This window comes from Bison bison, unplaced genomic scaffold, assembly GCF_000754665.1.
Source record: "Bison bison bison isolate TAMUID 2011002044 unplaced genomic scaffold, Bison_UMD1.0 scf7180017864364, whole genome shotgun sequence".
In the NCBI taxonomy this organism is placed as follows: Eukaryota; Metazoa; Chordata; class Mammalia; order Artiodactyla; family Bovidae; genus Bison; species Bison bison.
The window spans coordinates 1,609,325-1,629,813 of NW_011494936.1; the positions used below are offsets into that span (position 1 = coordinate 1,609,325).

General features: G+C 45.2%; 1 protein-coding gene across 1 annotated transcript; it reads right to left on the minus strand.

The window, feature by feature from the left end:
• Positions 1–14,858: 14,858 nt before the first annotated feature.
• LOC104999778 (cytochrome c) lies at positions 14,859–20,167 on the minus strand. The gene is made up of 3 exons (XM_010855376.1): positions 20,039–20,167; positions 18,142–18,318; positions 14,859–18,032 (listed from the first exon to the last, which is right to left on the minus strand). The coding sequence occupies exons 2-3, from the start codon at positions 18,308–18,310 to the stop codon at positions 17,884–17,886; spliced, it is 318 nt and encodes a 105-aa protein (XP_010853678.1). The 5' UTR covers positions 18,311–18,318; positions 20,039–20,167; the 3' UTR covers positions 14,859–17,883.
• Between the last annotated feature and the right edge of the window lie 322 nt (positions 20,168–20,489).

Consider the following 20,489-nt stretch of genomic DNA (forward strand, 5'->3'; position numbering starts at 1 on the left):
TCTTGAGAGTCCCTTGGACTGCAAGGAGATCCAACCAGTCCATTCTGAAGGAGATCAGCCCTGGGATTTCTTTGGAAGGAATGATGCTAAAGCTGAAACTCCAGTACTTTGGCCACCTCATGCGAAGAGTTGACCTATTGGAAAAGACTCTGATGCTGGGATGGATTGGGGGCAGGAGGAGAAGGGGAAGACAGAGAATGAGATGGCTGGATGGCATCACTGACTCGATGGACGTGAGTCTGAGTGAACTCCGGGAGTTGGTGATGGACAGGGAGGCCTGGCGTGCTGCGATTCATTGGGTCGCAAACAGTCGGACACGACTGAGCGACTGAACTGAACTGAGGCATAGAAAATATGTGATCAGGCGTTTTTCCTGAGCTTTAGAGCTATAAAAACTTCAGAGCTATAAAAAGCTACCATTATTGTTTTTTTAATAAGGATCTTTGACCCTGCTTATCAAAATTGTCACAAAATAACTCATTTAAAATTCAGAGGAGAGAATACAACCTACAAGAGTGCTTTCCAGGCTTGTATTTGGGGGATAAATTGAAAAACAGAACACAATATACCTGGGAATGTAAAAACGAGCCTTCTTTCACGACTGACTTGGAGCTGACATAACACTTACTCCAGAATTATCAACAAGGAGAAAGGAGCTAGCCACAAAATAGAATCATAGAATTTAGAAAACTTTCAGAAAAACTAACTGACTTTCAGAAAAACTAAAAAAGGCCAAGTATTATTCACTCTGGCCTGGGATGCAGAATGAGGTTAGTTTGAGGGTTGGGACATAAACAGGACCAAGATGCTGTTTAGATTGTGAGGAAAGAAAGAAGGTCATCCCTCTAGTATTAAAGCAGAGCTCAGATACCAGGCAGGGCTTCCCAGGTGGCATTAGTGGTAAAAAATCTGCCTGCCCAGGCAGGAGGCATAAGAGATGTGTATTCAATCCCTGGGTCAGGAAGATCCCCTGGAAGAGGAAATGGCTATCCACCCTGGTATTCTTGCCTGTAGAATCCCAGAGGAGTCTGGCGGATTACAGTCCATAGGGTCACAAAGAGTCAGACATGACTGAAGCCACTTAGCATGCATGCAGACACCAAGCAAATGCTTTGCTTGCAGGTCCAGGGTAAAAAGGGTGAGGGGAGCAGTTCAGGAGCCCTGATATCCACCTGTCTCTTGGGTGGGGGCCTAAGATGAAGTTGCCTGCAACTCCTCTTAGAAGATAATGTAGAAGCAATTAGAAGTTGATAAGATAAAATCCTGGAGAAGAGGGAACTGCAGGGAGAGGTGACCAGAGGTGACCAGCTCTGTTAGCTGCACAGAGCTAACAGTGTGCAGCTGCGTTTCCCTTGGAGCAATTAACCACTCTGGGTGTGGGGCAAAAGCCTAAGAACCAAAAGGGCTCGGAGGACCTCGGCTAAAAGGCAGAGAAAAGTCTCAGGGAGGAAGAAGTGAAAAGTAGAAGCTTGAAAGGTGAAGGTCTCAGTTAGGAGGAAGGGACAATGTTTGTGCCCAACACCTAGCCCTTAAGGCATCTACCACGTTTTCAACAAGGCAGGAGTCTAGGAAAGCCAAGCAGAAAGACTCTGAAGACCAGACTCAAGTTTGCATTTGTCTTGCACTGCTGAGGAGACAAGGGTAGAAGTCGAGATTCACCTTGGGATGAATCCAGTCAACTCCCCAGGCACTGCTGAGAGGTATGATTTTACATATGTTAGGTTTGAAGGGCCTGTATTGGTTTCCCATTGCCATTGCCACAAACGTTATTGTCTTACAGTTCTGGGCCATCAGAAGTCTGAAATGGGTCTCAGTGGGCTAAAATCAAGGTGTTGGAAGGGCTAGTTCCTTCTAGAGATTCAAAAGGAGAATCCTATCCTTGTCTCTTCTGTCTTCCAGAGGCTACCAGCAGTCTTGGTTGTGCCCACATCACTCCAATCTCTGCTTCTATTGCCACATTGCCTTCTTTGATTAATCAAGTCTACCTGAATAATCCAGGATAAACTCTCCATTTCAACATCCTTAACTTCATCATATTTTAAAACTCGCTTTTATTGTAAGTATGAGGGATCGGCTCATGGACATGTTAGGTAGTTAGAATAGGGAAAAGGAGTCCAAAATGGCGGTGGCTAAAAGACAAGGAAGGGTCAAAGGAAGGTCCGAGGACGGGAGTGAGGACTTCAGGTAGAACAGCACTCCTGACTAAGCCCAGTTTGCATGGGGCAGGCCCGGGGGGAAGAAAAAAACATATAAAAAGAGGAGCCAAAGGGCTCTCTCCCCCTCCCCCAACACCCCCCTACCCAATGCGCACTGGGGCGCTCTTCTCTTCTGGGGCACGTCTTTGGATCGACGTGCTGTCACGCCTCGAAGATGGATTTTCCTGCTATCTTCTAAATAAAATAGAGCTGTAACACTGAGCTGTAGCACTGATTTGTCTAAGAGCTATAACTCGGTCCGTTCGAGACCTGAGAGCTATAACACGGTCTGTCCAAGACCCGAGAGCTGTGACACGCCGAGGGGGCTTTAATGTCCATCATTCCAAATCTTTGTTGTGACGAGACAAAAACTGAGGAGCATACACTCGCCTGACATCTATGGTGCGGTGACTCAGATTTAACCTGGTTGAAACAACCTCGTGGGGAAGAGGCCAAGCACAGCAGGAGCCCAACTCAGCGAAGCTCTCTCGGTAGAAGCGGAACGCAAAGAAAATGCTCAGGGGAAGGCCCATCGTGCTGGAAACCGGGACAGCAACAAACGAACTCAGCAGAAAGCTCAGGCGGCTCAGCCTCAGTTTCCAGAAGACCTCCGGTTAAGGTAGGAGGTCCTCGCTCCTATGGCTGGAGGGACATGCCTAACAAAACCTTAATTCGTTTACAATCTCTCGTTTCTCGTTTCCTTGAACCACCCCACTGCGAACAGGCGGGTGGCAGTGGGCGCAATTGAGAGACTCTGGAGAGTCCCAAAGGAACTATCTGCTGGGCCCCAGTAGCTGTTACCCAAGCTGGTGGGGGTTCTTCTGCCCTTACTCTTCTCTGCCAAGAATCAGGCCAATGAAAACTATGAGCACAGGTCAGAAATTTAGCAGATTTTCTGGCAGGCTATGAAGGGGGTTCCTTGGCACGTTTTTCCCACTGCTTTTTTTCCTGTCCTTCCACTCTATCCCGGGCCTGGAGCCCAGCCAAAAAGTAAGAGGTGGATTTGTTAGGATTCAGAGAGAAGCCAAGCTTCAGGGTGTGGGCCATTGCCAAGGGCAAGAGTTGGAGCCAGGGAATTAGGCCTGGCTAGGCTTTGCCAGTGGGGAGAATTCATATGCTAATGAGTGGGAGGACCATCCCAGCCATCGGGGAACCACCCACTACTCTCTCTTTTGACAGTGCCCTAGAGCTGCTGCCACCTCTGGGTGTGTCTGCTGGCTTTTAGATTGGGGATTAAGGTTTACTTGAATTTGACTTCTCATCCGGACCCAGTTGATTTTAATTGGTTTACGTTATGCCCTTGTGCTGTGTCATTCTGTCAAAGGTTGTGCTCTGCCCCCTTCCCTCCTGTTTCATGCTCCTTTCCTCAGCCCCATCCTGGCCCACAATGTTGCCTCTACAATCTTCCTGAGAGACAACCAGAAAATAGCTGGCCTTGGGAGGGAAATACTGTATAATATCCAACCCCCTAATCCTACCCAGCACTGGTCATGCTGGAGATTTTGGGGATGCCCAACTCCAGTCCGGGGGTCCCAGGAGGTCATCACGCCTTGACCTGCCTAGGGATCTGGTCCTCGAAAAGTTGTCACGCCTCAACCTGCTAGGGGATCCGCTAGTCCCAGGGGTCCCAGGAGGTCGTCATGCCTTGACCTGCTCAGGGACCCAATTCTCGGGAGGCTGTCACGCCTCGACCTGCCCGGGGATTTGATCTCCAGAAGGCTGTCACACCTCAGCCTGCCTGGGGATCTGCACCCTGACCCGGGGACGCCTGGCTCTCAGGTTGCAACAGTTCTGGGTAGGATAAGCTTCAGAAAGACTCACCCGTAAGGAAGTCCACCCATGGAAACATAAAGAAGCCTATTACTTGTGGGACTGTGCCCAGTCTCAACAATAACTCAGGAGCCCAATGAGAACCCCATTGCCTTTCTGGAAAGGCTAAAAGAGGCCCTCCAAAAGTTTACTAATCTGGACTTAGACTCTTAAGAGGGACAGGTGATTTTAAAGGACAAAGTCCTGTCCCAATGTGCATCAGCTATCAGAATTAAGTACAACAGCTACAGCAGCAGGACTCTGCTGCCTCTTTATATGAGATGATCCAGACAGCCACCAATACCTTTTAAACAGAACAGGAGAAGGAGGTTAAGGCCCAGGAGAAGGAGAGAAGGAAAGAGACAAGGCATGCCCAGATGCTGGCCGCCCTCCAGAGAAGCCCTGTGGCAAACCCTGAGTCCTTGAAGGACAAGGCAAATGCCTAATCTGTAGACAGGCGGGGCATTGGGCCAAAGAGTGTCCAAACTGTGACAAGTCTCCTAGAAGGCTTGCCACAAATGTCATCAACTGGGACATTGGGCGGCACTCTGCCCTGGGGACTCAAGAGCCTCAAGGTCAAGCACCAAGCCTACCCTCATGATGGTTCAAGAGGACTGAATCGGCCCGCTCCAGCCAGCCCGCCTGTCACAGATAACCATCATGGGGCTGGAGCCAAGGGTGCAACTGGATGTGGCAGGTAGGTCTGAGAATTTCTTGGTTGACACAAGGGCTACCTACTCTGTCTTGATCTCCTACTCCGGAGCCTTCTCCTCCCAAACCTGTACCATTTTGGGTGCTACAGGAAAAGCAACTACTAAAAGATTCACCCAAGCACTTACTTGTTGCTGGGATGGACAAATATTTTCCCACCAGTTTCTGGTGGTCCCTGAGTGTCCTACCCACTTATTGGAAAGAGATATACTCACTAAATTGGGGACCACCCTTATGATAGGAAGTTTTTCAGCCCCTAGAGCTCTACAGCTCCTGGTTAGTACTGAAGAACCCATTATACCTTCAATAGAGAGGGACCAAAAACTATGGGAAGACAAAATTAACAGGTGTGGGACCAGGGGATTCCTGGACGAGCCCACCAAGCTGAACCGGTCATCATTGTCCTCCGAGATCCTACTTGGTTTCCTAACCGGAAACAATATCCCCTCAAAAGAGAGGCTCAGGAGGTACTACAGCCTTTAATAAATAAATTCCTTGCTTGTGGGCTATTGGTCCACATCAATTCGCCATGTAACACCCCAAGCCTCTCAGTAAAGAAAAAGGATGGAACCTGGCGAATGGTTCAAGATCTCCGGATCATAAATGAAACTGTGATCCCCCTCTATCCCACAGTACCCAATCCCTATGTAATCTTGGGAGAAATCCCACCCAGTGCCAAGTGGTTTATAGTCTTGGATCTCAAAGATGCATTTTTTTGCATACTATTGGCTAAAGAATCCCAATATCTTTTTGCCTTTGAGTGGGAGGCCCCAGGAGAAAAACAGATGACTTGAACAGTATTATCTCAGGGGTTCAGAGATAGCCCCCACTTGTTTGGACAGGACCTTAGCCGGGATCTCCTAGATCTGGACCTGGGACCTAATGGGAAAATATTACAATACGTAAAGTTATGACCAACCTAGATAGCATATTCAAAAGCAGAGACATTATTTTGCCAACAAAGGTCCGTCTAGCCAAGGCTATGGTTTTTCCTGTGGTCATGTATAGATGTGAGGGTTGGATTGTGAAGAAGGCTGAGTGCCGAAGAATTGATGCTTTTGAACTGTGTTGTTGGAGAAGACTCTTGAGAGTCCCTTGGACTGCAAGGAGATCCAACCAGTCCATTCTGAAGGAGATCAGCCCTGGGACTTCTTTGGAAGGACTAATGTTGGAGCTGAAACTCCAGTACTTTGGCCACCTCATGCGAAGAGTTGACTCATTGGAAAAGACTCTGATGCTGGGAGGGATTGGGGGCAAGAGGAGAAGGGGATGACAGAGGATGAGATGGCTGGATGGCATCACTGACTCGATGGACGTGAGTCTGAGTGAACTCTGGGAGCTGGTGATGGACAGGGAGGCCTGGCGTGCTGCGATTCATGGGATCGCAAAGAGTCGGACATGACTGAGCGACTGAATTGAACTGAACTGAACTGAGATGACCTACTAATCTACTCTCCAGATGAGGAAAATGCCCAACAATATGCAATTCAGGTTCTAAAATTTTTGGCAGAAAGAGGATATAAAGTCTCCCGTGCTAAGGCACAGGACAAAAGTCACTTACCTGGGAGTTCAGATTACACGTGGGTCTAGGAGGTTGTTCTCTGATCGGTACAAGGAATCCTCCAGTTGCCCTCCCCCATGGTTTGAAAACAATTGCGAGCTTTCCTGGGGCTAACTGGGTATTGCAGAATCTGGATACCCAACTATGGTCTAATTGCCCAGCCCTTATATGAAAGCTTAAAGGGACGAGATGATTTAATCCCACTGATGTGGGGAACTCCTCAAAAGAAGGCAGTGGCTACACTAAAACAGGCCTTAACTCAGGCACCTGCCTTGGGTTGCCAGACCCAGAAAAAGCATTCCAACTTTATGTCCATGAAAGACAGGGAATAGCCTTGGGAGTGTTAACTCAAAGGCTGAGATCTGAGCCCCAACCTGTAGCTTACTTATCCAAGAGTATGATCCAACCACTCAAGGCTGGCCCCCCACATTTGAAATCTTGCAGCTATTGCAATCATGATAGAAGATGCTTTAAAACTCTCCTTTGGGGGCAAACTAACTATTTTTACCAGCCACCAAGTAAAACAACTCCTAAATGGGAGAGGCCATTTATGGATGTCTGATCAAAGAATCCTCAGATATCAAGTAATGCTGATGGAAAATCCAGGCCTCACTATATTCCCCTGTGAGGTCTTAACCCAGCCACCCTCCTGCCTACCCCCAAGGGTGTTCTCCATTTTCATTCTTGTCTAGAAACCTTGGACCACTGGACAAAACCTCGAGAGGGATTGTCAAAAGATCCTCTGACCAGTCCTGAGGAAATCTGGTACACTGATGGAAGCAGCATTGTCTTAGATGGAAAAAGAAGAACCAGGTATGCAGTAGTCTCCAATTTTGAGATCATAAAGGCTAAGCCTCTGCCACCAGGTACTTCAGCCCAATTAGCTGAGCTCATAGCCCTGACTCGAGCTTTGGAGATGGGAAAAGGAAAAAGAATAGCCATTTACATTGACTCCAAGTATGCCTTTCTGGTGCTACATGCACATCCAGCTATTTGGAAAGAAAGGGGCCACTTGACCACCCAGGGGTCCCCAATCAAATATGGTGATCAAATTCTTAGACTCTTGGAGGCAGTCCATCTGCCTACTGAGGTTTCAGTCTCCCGCTGTAAAGGACACCAAAAAGGGAGCATGGAAGTGGCACAAGGAAACCAAGCAGCTGATCAGGCAGCTAAGACAGCATCATTACAGAACAATGACCTATGGGGTTGCCACCTTAGTTCCACAGACTAATTTGCCAGAAACTCCTTCATATACTGAAGGTGAGACTCTTAAAGCTAAGAGTGAGGGCTTTCAAGAAGATCATGTGGGGTGGTTCCAAAAGGAGGGACTCCTTTTTCTGCCTGGCAACCTCCAATGGAAGTTGGTTAACTCCTTATATGCCACCACTCATTTGGGGGAAAAGGCCCTCCAAAAATTACTAGAAAGGTCCTTCAGAGGAACAGGCCTCCAAACAACTATAAGGCAAGTGGTCTCCTCTTGTCCCACTTGCCAATTAAACAACCCCCAAGGAGCTTGAAGACCCCAGCTGGCCCAGCCTGTCCAATGATGTGGGACCTATCCAGGAGACGACTGGCAGATGGACTTCACCCAGATGCCAGTTTCTCAAGGGTATAAATACATATTAGTCATGATAGATACATTCACAGGATGGATTGAAGGCTTTCCCACCTGGAGTGAGAAGGCTGAGGAGGTGGTAAAAAGCTGCTCCATGAAATCATTCCAACATTTGGTCTGCCCAGGTCGTTACAAAGTGACAATGGGACATCATTTACTTCTAAGGTCACCCAAGGGGTCTCAAAAGCATTGGGCATTACTTATTATCTCCATTGTGCCTTGAGGCCTTTATTTTCAGAAAAAGTAGAAAGAGCCAACTAATTCTTAAAATCAGCAATAAAAAAGATAATCCAGGAGACCTCCCTGGGATGGAAGGAGGCTTTACCAATAGCTCTCCTCCGCACCCATATTGCCCCTAAGGAACAGGTTGGTCTTGGTCCTTATGAGATGCTATATGGGAGACCTTTTGTTTATGTCAATGACCTCTTCCTAGATCCAGAGGTTCAGACCCTCCAGTCTTATGCCATGGCCATTGGGCAATTCCAACAGGATATACGCTTTTGGGTTATGAACCAGGACCCAAAAGATTCTAAGGAGTCACCACTATATGCTCCAGGGATTCAAGTCCTAATTAAAGTCTGGAAAGATGGGTCCCCAAAGGCTCAACTCCAGCCCACATGGAAGGGCCCCTCCCCTGTAATACTTTCTACCCCCACAGTAGTCAAGGTACCAGGACATGACTCCTGGATTCACTACTCACGAGTCAAGCCGTGGAAGAAAACAGAAGAGGACAGTCAATACACATGGGAGATCTTATATACCTATTCAGGACTACCAATGAGTGCCATTATAATGAACACCCCCAAAATCTGGTTTCTGGGGATAACATTTCTCAGGATAGCTCTAAAGAGCCAACAGCTTGGCAGAGATTGTACTCCAAAACAGACAGGAGATAGATACTCTGATCCCTGAACAAGGAGGAACTTGAGCCATCCTGGCAATGTGAATTTGGAATTGGCTAATGTCCCTACTAGTTCTTGTTATGCCACATTGATGCTGCTTATGATTGTTCCATGTATTATCAATTGTCTAACCTGTTTTGTCTCTGACCAGGTCAACAATTATAACATGCAGCACCAGTTCAACAAAGATATAAAACTACAGCCAACCACAGAAAATATCACTCACCTTTAGATAGACACCACTATAAGGACTCTGATGCTTGAGACTAGCAAGAGGGGGAGGCCCAATACCCCTCGCTGCCCCAGTTCAGCAGAAAGTAGCCAGAAAGACCTCGCGCCCATATTCCCAAAGAATTGGGCCTCCCATCTCTTGAGGGAGGAATGTTAGGTAGTTAGAATAGGGAAAAGGAGTCCAAAATAGCGGTGGCTAAAAGATAAGGAAGGGAAAAGCCCGCGAAAATAGAACAGAGGAAGGTCAAAGGAAGGTCCAAGGACTGGAGTGAGGACTTCAGGTAGAACAGCACTCATGACTAAGCCCGATTTGCATAGGGCAAACCCAGGGGGAAGAAAAAAACATAGGAACCAGAGGGCCACCACCCCCACCATCCCCCGCCCTGCATGCTGGGGCGCTCTTCTCTTCGTGTCCTCACGTGCCTTCATGCCTTGAAGATGGATTTTCCTGCTATCTTCTAAATAAAATAGAGCTGTAACACTGATTTGTCTAAGAGCTATAACATGGTCTGTCAGAGATCTGAAAGCTGTGACACGCCAAGGGGGCTTTAATGTCCGTCACTCCAAATCTTTGTTGTGACGAGACAAAAACCGAGGAGCATACACTCGCATGACAGAAATATTTGGAGGAGGCCCTTATTCACGATGTTTGGGGGCAGAGGGACAGAACCCAAATAAAGATGTCTAAAAAGCAGTTGAGTATACGACTTTTGAGCTCAAGAGGTATTTGGACTATAGTTATAGTTGTGAAGTCACTGGCATAATTGTGCTAAATTAAGTGACCTCCTATAGATACATCTGATATATGTGTCCCTATAGTAACAATTGCTCTAATTGTTTTTCAGGAACATGGAGCTGGTCATACCCAAATTAAACCAGTCAAGACCATGGATTGGGTGACTGTTCAATAGATGACCATTTGACATCAGAGGGCCAAAAACTTCACCCTCAGATCATGTTAATGACACCATTTTCTGAACATACATCCCATGAAGAAGCATGTAACCCAGATACATCTGTGCAGAACCCCAATTACTTTAAGTTTTTCTTCAGTCATCTTTCCCCACACCTCAGACCACCCTGCTTCCTTATCCCACGAGTATCCTGAGGCCCTCACCTTCATGAAATTGGATTAAAGACTTGTTCTCTTGTCTCCGTGCTTGGCTGCCTTGTGTATAAAGCCTTTCTCTGCTGCATACCTTGGCATCTCAGGATTTGGCTTGATGTGAGTCAGGCAAATGAACCTGATATGGTTCATAATATAAGGGATGGAAATATCAGCTAGGATTAGAATCAGCTGCATGTAACAGAGGCTGAAACAACAGTGGCTTAAATAAGAAGTTTGTTAAATTGTTCAAGAAGTCTGGATTAGTATGACAGCTTCAGCAGATCACCAGTACTCTAGTCCTTCCACCTGTCTTTCTGCTCTGCCGTCCTCAGGTGCATGGCTCGATCCTCAGTGATGCAAGCCTGAGATGGCTGCCAGCAGTTTTGCAATCCCATCCAGGTTCCAGGCAGGAAGAAGGGACAAAAGGGAAGTCCTCCTAGCTGAGTCAGCTCTTCCCAGAAGTCCCACCCAACTCACTTTTACTTGACCATTGACCACACCCAGGCAAGTGGGACAGTGTAGCCTTTTATAGGTCCATTACCACTCTAAAAAATAAGGTTCTGTTACTAAAAGTGAAGAGGAAAAGGTGTATCAAGTAGGCAAACAGTAGTTTCTTCCAGAGTGGACAAAAAGAAACCTACAAACGAAGTTAAGAAAGAATGGTCAGTGTAATAGGAGAGGAACCAAAAGTAGGGAGTCTGTGGCTGTGGCCTGACTCAATTTCATTACTGGTAATTGGTCTGTTCATGTTTTCTATCAATATTTCCTCTTGACTCAGTCTTGGGAATTTGTATGTTTCTAGGAGTTTGTCCATTTTTTCTCCATTGTCCATTATGTTGGTGTATAGTTCACAGTAATTTCTTAACGATCCTTTGTATTTCTGTGCTGTCAGTTGAAAGAGGCTTCATCTTTCATTCTTGATGTTATTTGGGGCCTCTCTTTTGCTTGATGAGTCTGGCTACAGGTTTATCAAGTTTGTTTATCTTTTCAAAGGACCAACTCTTGGTTTCATTTCTTTTTAAAAAAAATTTTGACTGCGCTGGGTCTCGGTTGTTGCATGTGGGCTTTCTCTAGTTGCAGCCAGCCAGGCTGCTTTTTGTTGCAGCTCTTGGGCTTCTTATTGCAGTGACTTCTCTCATTGTGGCACACAGGCTTAGTTGCTCCGTCGCATGTGGAATCTTCTAGGACCAGGTAATCAAACCTGTGTCCCCTGCATTGGCAGGTGGATTCTTATCCACTGTACTACCAGGGAAGTCCTCTTTTCTTTCTTTTAGTCTCTATTTCATTATTTCTGCTCTGATCTTAGTATTCTTTCCTTCTATTAACTTTGTGTGTGCTTAGTCATGTCTCTTTGCAACTCTTTAGACTGTAGCCCGCGAGGCTCTTCTGTCCATGGGGTTTTTCAGGCAAGAATACTGCAGTGGGTTGCCATTTCCTTCTCCAAGGGATCTTCCCCACCCAGGGATTGAACCTGTGTCTCCTGCATTGCAGGCAGATTTTTTACCTGATGAGCCATGAGAGAAGCCCAATTTTGGGTCTTGTTTGTTCTCCTTTTTCTAGTTCCTTTTGGTGTAAATTTAGGTTATTTGTAAGCATTGGTTCTTTATTTTTCCTCCCTTAATATTATTATGTGCATACTGAAAAATTTAGTTTCTTAACCTAGTCTGATTTAGAAAGTTAAAAATCTATCTCATAGATCCCTTCTCAGTCTCTAACCTGTGTACATAGCACAGTGTTTGACTAGCATGGTGATATTAAAATATATATAAATTTATGTACTTTATTCACTTATTTTTGGCTACATTGGGTCTTTTTTGCCACACATGGACTTTTCTTTAGTTGTGCCGCTGGGGGCTACTCTCAAGTTGCTGGCTTAGTGCAGTGGTTTCTCTTGTTGCAGAGCAGGGCTCTAGGGTACACAGGCTTCAGCAGTTATGTTATGTGGGCTCACTCTTTGCAGAGCACAGGCTCAGCAGTTGTGATGCATGGGCCCAGCCGCCCCATGGCATGTGGGATCCTCATGGACCAGGGATCAAACCTGTGTCCTCTGCATTGGCAGGTGGACTCTCAACTACTGGATCACCAGGGAAGTCCATGTTTTCTGATATCACATATGCTCCATCAAAGAATTATATGAGGTGCTGGTTTCCAGAACCGACATTCTCTAGCCATGTACCTACTGAATATTGCTCAAGACAAGTTGGCAACCATTGTGAGGCAAGAATCTTACAGATGGACCCTGCTGTCACCTGGATTAAATCTCCAGATAAATCTTTCTGGGACAGGGAACAGTGGTGGGCTGGTGCCAGCCTCCTACACATTTCCTACTCTAATGGCCTCTAATACATACTATTTCCATATTGATTTGTCTCCTTTTTTGTTGAGATTACCCTCAAAGGTTCAGGAGAAGTTGGCGAGGGTTGGCATAATCCTTGTATTAACAACTGTCTTTGTTAGGTTACTGTAAAAGTTAGACATACTTAGACAATGAATGTATGAAAATTACGTGCCCGTTTAACCTTGTGACCAAATGTCTCACACCCCCTCAAAATAGCTCCCAAAGTAAATAGCTCTCCATTTACTTTGGGGTTGTACTTCATTGATTCTTGGTCCTGGTCACTAATAGAGAATGATACATCACCTAATGAATGAGTTATTAGAATTATGGACCTGAATCACAGATATAAATCACTAATTCCCGGTACTTCTCTCCCACTAAATCACTTCAGTTAAAAAAGTCATCCCAATGTGTCCTAGCCCTTCTGTGCAATCTGCCCAACTGCTAATTTGACAAGTTGCCCTATCCAGCCAGTTCAAAATTAGCTAACTTTAAGGGTTTACTGAATGCACGGCAACACACCAACGTTCTCGTTTATTCCTCACAACAACCGTAATGATTAAAATTATTGTCAGTTCACAGTGAGGATATTAAAGGCACAGAACAGTTAACGTGTCTAAGATTCTGTTAGGAAGCATTAGCAGAGAAATCAGAACTCTGGGCTGTCTTCTTCCACCATTCATCAATAAAAGTAAGAAATTCTTGTCTGACAAAATGGTATGCCCCAACTTATACCATAGGCAGGTGACTTTAAAGAAAATTAATTTCCCCTGTCATCCCCAAACTGGAAAGACTTGTTATCTCTTGGTCCAGATTTATGACCCCTGTCCAATTCAGGTAGGGATAGCCACAATTTCATTAAACTTATAAACTGACTAAGAAAAGCCATAATTTCCAGAACTTGGGCAATATTTTTTCTGTTGGGAGTGTGGCTCCCAATGCAAAGTTCCTGCACCTCAATGAAAATCAGTGTTTCTTTCACTTCCTATGGGAGAGGACAAAGGGGCTGGGAATGGGTGTAGATCGACCATGCTGGAGCATCTATAGTACCTGGAATTATGTTTTGATGTAATTGAACATTCCAAATCATAGCTGAATTAAGAACAACATTGTTGAAGACAGGGATGGGGGATGACCAAAACCTTCCTTGTATTCAAGTAAATCCCTATTTGAAATAGGAGGCAAGGTCATCTGCTGTGAGAGCAGGGAGCTGGGTGAGATAAGCCTGAGGAGCATGAGGACCTTCTAAATTAACAAGGAAGATGCAGAGAGAACAGATATAGGGTTTCTGATGGTTTAGTTGAATCAAAGATAAGTTTACAGGGGTATTGATCCATAGAAGTGTGTGATTATCTCAACCAGTACTCAGATCCATGTGGAAACTTGGGACAGTGTGGAAGAACAAGCAGACTCCACTTGTTGAGGACTGCAGAAGCACGGAGCCAGAGAAAGCTGTCTTTAATAACAAAAGGAAGTGTGGGAGTTCCATAGAGAGGCTGACAGAGATGACTATATGGTATTTTGGAAGGCACCATGAGAAGGCAAGGTCAGTGCATGTGATACTACCAAGGCAATGTACCTGGGTCTCTGACCTTTGGAAGTAACAACCTATTTACTTAGCTATAATATAGGGACTTCTCCCAATGAGTTAGTGAGGATGAATACACCTTAACTATAAAGCAATCTGGTGATAGCTGGACGAGCATTTGGGCAATGTCATGCTGACGTGGGTTACTAACAGATGGTTACAGCTTTATGAGCATAAAGGTTTTAGGATGCCTATTTGTTTAATGAATATGTGAAATTTGAATGAGGGAGGTAAAAAAAGTAAGAGCAGTCAAGGGTTATCAAATTCCTAGAGTTGTCAGGACCACTTGAGAACAGAAAGCTAGGAATGACAATTAGGTAATTACTAACCTTAGAAGCAGTAATTTTCCAATAGGTGACTTGAGGGAATTTGATGAAGATATAGTGTTTCAATGCTTACCAGTTAGTTTTCACAGATGCCACTCAGTGAATGCTTATAGCAAGGCATATGAAGTAGAGATTATTCCTATTCTCCAGATGGCAAAAGAATGCAGTTGTGCAAAGTTCTAAACCAGAGGCCAAGAACTTTCCTGTGAAGCACCAGTCAGTATTTTGGGCTTTGTGGGCCATTCGGTCTCTCTTGCAACTACTCAACTCTGATGTTGCGGCACAAAAGCAGCCCTAGATGAGACAAGTGAATCTAGTGGCCATGTGCCAATAGTTTTACTTACAAAAAGCTTTGGGACTGCTTACTAACCCCAACTCTGCTGAACACAATTTTTCCATTCCCCAAACCCACCATTCTTCATTACAACACAAATAAAATTAACTAGTCCAATGGTTGTTATTCAGAGGATGCTGTTCAAGCTACATACACATATTTAATGGCATCAATGTGGAACACAGGCACAACTCTAATGAATAAAGAAAAAGCAAACTAGAAGCAGCTCATTTATATTTCTGGTAAAATGGAGTTAGACTAAGACCAAACTATGGTCAGAGTAGCTTGGTTGTGGTTTCAGCTGTCACTCATCTAGTTTTTTTTCCCAGTGTAGACAATATTTACTGGCAGATGTTGAGTACAAGAAAAATGGTAGCAAATCCAGAGGGGCTGGAAAAGGAGGCAGGGTGTTCTCCCCTCCCCTAATTAGGAGGACTCTGTAATCAGATCAGTGGGGCAAGAGCATGTGATTTTGGCCGCTCTGGGCCCAGCACCCCTCAAAGCTCCCAGGAAGGACAACTTTCAACATGTGGAAAGAAAGCAACACTCTGGAAATGGAATAGGCTGTGTCCCAGTCCAGATACTTGCCCCTGCCCACAGCATACCTCAAAAACCTTCACAGCTCAGTGTAGGGGTGTTAAAGAACTGGGCCAAGCCTACCCCTCTCCAAACACAGGTATCTGCCATATGCCTCAGCTCCCTTCCTCTCAGTGACCTACAAGGTTGGACTACTAGGTCCTGCTAGGGGCCCAGCTCAACCAAGTGAGTAGTTTCCATAGTTCCCTGAGCCTAGTTAAGGTTAATCTCACCTCTCATCTGTTCAGTTGGAATCAAAGACTGAGATCTCTTCCAGTTCCAATACTGAGACCTCTAATATGACTAAAATAGCCAACTTAACCAAAGCTTGAGCAAGTCAATCTCTTGCTGTTTTGAAAAACTGTCAATGATGCATCACTTACCACACACTGGCCTTATCATTATGTATGTGTGGAAAGATATGCTACATAACAAGATTACTAGTCAAGTTTCTAAAAACCTAGACATGTTTACCCTTTGAGAAATAGAACGTACCTGTTTAGCTTTCTGAATGAACCAAGAAAGCCTGGGATTATGACCAGTTTCCAAATAACTCAATCTCCAAATAAGACAACCTGGAATCCAAGTGTTACTAAACAAGTGGAAATCTAATTTCTTGTATTATACTTCTGAGTATGTGAACACCATGTCAATGGTCTGGGGAACAAAAAGAAATGCAGCCAAAGATCAGTGTGTACTTCTGCACTGAAAAGTGTTAGTTGCTCAGTCATGTCTGACTCTTGAGACCCTATGGACTGCCAGGCTCCTCTGTTCATGGAGTTCTTCAGCAAAAGTACAGCAATGGGCTACCATTTCCTTCTCCAGGGGATCTTCACGACCCAGGGATTGAATCCGGGTCTCCTGCGTTGCAGGCAGATGCTTTACCGTCTGAGCCACCAGGGAAGCCCTGAATTAACTATAGGAACTTATAATTACTAGAGGCCCTTATTGAATATAACTGGCCTAGAACACAATTCTCTGCCAACACAGGCCTTAGTTGACTTAGGAAGCACAGAAATCAGTCAATTTCCTGGTCTCCATGTGTTCCCACACTGGTGCAGAACTCTCTTAGAAGCTAACTGCTACACTGACCTGGATACCACCTGAATTATAGCAGGCTTCTGCTTCCCCAAATTGTTTTTGCCCATGTTTTCAGACTATCTTCTTTGCTTTTTCACACTTCTCCAATGACTGAAAATAAGATTCACAAGTTACACAGTGCTCTATCAGGCCTTACAGACCTAAATAAACATCCCCATCACTTTTGACAAGGCCTTCTCCCAGTTCCCTTACTGTCACAGAAATGGCTCTCACCACTGGTACAGACTTATTTCCCACACTGAGAATTTCTCTCAGTATTCTTTATGGCGTAGTTCAAGTTCACCATTCCATAAAATTTCTAGGGACTACACTAAACATGTATGACACAAACTGTGTATGAATAATTTAGCACATAAACTATAACCATACACTGTACATACTATAACACTATGATCAGAAAGTCTTCTTTCTACATTTGGCATAAATGTTGCAGTGCACATTCTGGCCAGAGAAACTGAGTGGTTGACTGAGGTGTTGTTCTAGGGCAGGCTGTCCTAGAAGACCAAGTAAACACGATCTACTATTATGACTAGTAATAATGCTGCCTATTTGGGCTACTGTATTTTTCAACCATTTGGTATGCCATTAAATCAAGTTAGAAAAATCATGATCTGTGACTTTGTTTTTTAATTCTGAAGCCTTATATCAGACAGTTTACAAATTTGAGCTAATGATATAGCCCCTCTAATCCTGCTGAGTTGGCAAAAGCATGATTACCAACCACCATATACAAGTAGTTCTACAGTTGCATTTCTGAATTCCTGTTTAAGACAACCTTGAATTATAACTTAGTCTGACTTTGTGAAGAATTAACAAGAAAAGTTTGTTAACATATCTTGTCACAGGGAATTTAAAAAGCATCTGATCTTAAAGATCATCTACAGAATGTGAGGTGCTAAATACGCTTTATTTGATGCTATACATAAACCACACTAAAATGCCTTTCATTAAAAGGCTAAATTTTAGATAGAGAATTTTAATTAAATTGGCATAGTTTATAAAACCAAAAAGATAAAGTGGACTTTGTCAGTGTATTTTCAATCCTTGCCTTAACAGGCTAATGAACACAACTTGAAACACATGTGACTCCTCCTCTGTTTATGAGACAGTGAAGGCACCTTTTCAGTATTTAAATATATTAATATAACCAGTTATAGAAATCTAAATATAAAACCAATCTCTTATAGGTTTTGAGAAGCAATGCACCATCTCCCTAAAAAGTTTAATATTCCTTATTCAAGTTCAATCATCTCTTTAGAATGGGAAAAATGATAGTACTTGTTGAACCGGAATTACTATCAAAATTAAAAAAGCTGACCATATTCGTTTAACCACAAACCAATCTTATTTAAATCAGGACTGTCCAAAAGAATTATTCCATCAGCCGTTCATGATCTGAATTCTAGTATATGAGTCAATTTAAATATGGTACACATAAAAAGTCATGAGACACTTCTGATTCATAATAAATAAGGCAGTGGCCAACTATTACTCATTGGTAGCTTTTTTGAGATAAGCTATCAAGTCTTCCCTCTCTCCCTTCTTCTTAATGCCAGCAAAGATCATCTTTGTTCCAGGGATGTACTTCTTGGGATTCTCCAAGTACTCCATCAGCGTCTCCTCTCCCCAGGTGATACCTAAACAAGGAAGGATATATTGTTAAGCGTGTCACACTCCTGAAAGTGTTTACCATAGGTTACATTCATACAGTTTGTGCTTGTGTTAGTTAACAATTCCCGCTCTTACCTTTGTTCTTATTGGCATCTGTGTAAGAGAATCCAGGAGCCTGACCTGTCTTTCGTCCAAACAGACCATGGAGGTTTGGCCCAGTCTTGTGCTTGCCTCCCTTTTCCACAGTATGGCACTGGGCACACTTCTGAACAAAAATCTTCTTGCCCTTCTCAACATCACCCATTTTTAAATCTAAAAATGAAAGATTCAGATTAGTAATATTTTCTCCAAGTACAGTAGATTCCAATCATCAACCCCAGTCACTGACACCAAACTTGAATAACAGGTTGAATTTTGTCTTACTTAGTTCACTTGCAACAGATTCTTTAATACCAAAAACACTATCTGGAAGAACTTCCTTGAAAAACACACCTCTGTGAATATCTCTGCATGCTCAGTCACTAAGTGTGTCTGATTCTTCATGACCCCATGGACTGTAGCCCACCAGGCTCCTCTGGCCATGGGATTTTCCAGGCAAGAATATTGGGTGGGCTTTTCCTCCTCCAGGGGAGCTTTCTGACCCAGGGATTGAACCCACATCTCTGGTGTCTCCTGCACTGGCAGCTGGATTCTTTACCACTGAACCACCTGGAAAGCCCCTCTGTGTGTATAAGTGCCAACTAAAACTTGGCACTTGCCATCAGCCTATACAAGGATTAAGGCACAAGTGGCTGCAGTCGCTGAACTTCAACACATTCTGAAAGGATTTCAGGGTGGAGCAGGAATGAGGCACTCTGGGCTCTGAGTAAACTGGCAAAACTGGCCTTCAGCTAGATCTTTCCAGGTGAAGATTTTATGAGCCCAATTCTTCCATCTCCTTATTATCTAGAAAAGCACTAAAATCCTTAACGGTGGTACCTGTTCCTGCTGACTAGCAGCAAACCTCTGGTAAAAGTGGGTTTGACTTGTACAGTACTCCCATTCATGAAAATCATACAATACTGACATTCCCCCCCCCCCACGTCTTCAGAGCAGTTTCTCATCTTCTAGGACATACTCATCGTTTTGCCCCAAAGAAAACTTAACTCACAATTCTCATGTGCATTTTTTCCCCAGTGGACGTAAGTGATGAAAGGTTAGAGGTCAGGAAAGCAAAGTGGGAATCTAGTTCAAAGCCATGTCAAAAGATGACACCAAGGTCACGCAAAGTCACAAATGCAATTAGGTTGAACTGCGATATTAAATCCAAGCCATCAAAATTCCAACTTTTAAGGCCTCATTATTTGTTCATACAATTTAAAGCCACTGCTCTCTAAACATTAGACAAAATACATTTTTACAAAAAGGGAAATCTTTCTTGATTCAGTCCGCTCAGGTCACTCTAAATTGCTTTGCTGTGGGTAGGAGGTCAGCAGCCGGCTTCGCGGTCAGCCAGGGACCCCCATCATCCAGCTCTGGGATCCCCGGAAGTGACCACGAGGTCATCCATCCAGGCTTGTTTCAAGGAGACTGTGATGAAACCTACCCCCTCGGACGTTCCTCAGCAGGTTAAGGAGGAAAATGACAGGTGGCCAATAAATGATTTATTGGAGGAGCAATCGTTTCTGCTCCTTTGGAAGGAGGACGTGAAGCGCTGCGCTTCATCCCCGCACTCCCGCCCTCACCTCGGAGGAAGTCTTGTCTACCACTGCCCCAGATCAGCAGTCCCTATAACGGAGAACCGGCGTCTGCGTAAGAATCGCGACCAAGCCGTCTCCGAGTTTTCAGAACCTTGACAGACCCTACTACCTAGTTGGGGTCTCAAGCCGTAGCCCACCCGGTTCTGGCCCGGAGCAGTCTAGCTGGGCGCCACTCCCTGCCAGCTCCCTCGCCCCCGCGCGCGGGCCTCAGTCCACCCGCGCGGCCCCCATGCAGGCGCACGCATTCGTGGCTCAGTTTCCCGCCTGCTGCGGCCTCCGCGCCCGGTGCTCACCGTTCTTTCTCTGTGCGCGACCGAGAAATTCCGCTCACAAGCCGAACGTCCCGCTTTCTAAGCCCAAGGACACGCCGGTACGTGCCTAAGTACCGGTGTTGGTGCAACCAAACTGGCTCCGCCCTCCGGTCCCCTGACGGGCGTCCCGGCGACCGGATACGCAGTGACGAAACCGCGCCTCATTGGCTCGGGTCTCCAGGGCTGAGTGCAGACTCTGGGCGCGCGCATGCCGACTAGCATGCTTGGGGGCTACCGCGTTGAGTGCCCTTCCTTTCCCGGCCTTTCCTTCCTGGCAATTACGACAGGCCATTAGAGGTACGACACCGAGGTTGTGCCGGAAGGGGCTGTCAGAAGTCCTGGCCTTGGTGTGCGTGCGTGTGCCGTCCGGGAGGGTGGAGCGGAGCCGAGCGGTGGGTCGATAGCGTTATCTTCTTGTAAGGTAACCAGTCTC

Bases quoted from the DNA above. Each gene is read 5' to 3' on its own strand.
- LOC104999778 (XM_010855376.1), bottom strand. From the start codon at position 18,310: ATGGGTGATGTTGAGAAGGGCAAGAAGATTTTTGTTCAGAAGTGTGCC. The intron at 18,033-18,141 runs GTAAGAGCGGGA...TTCCTTGTTTAG, and splicing joins AGATGCCAATAAGAACAAAG to GTATCACCTGGGGAGAGGAG.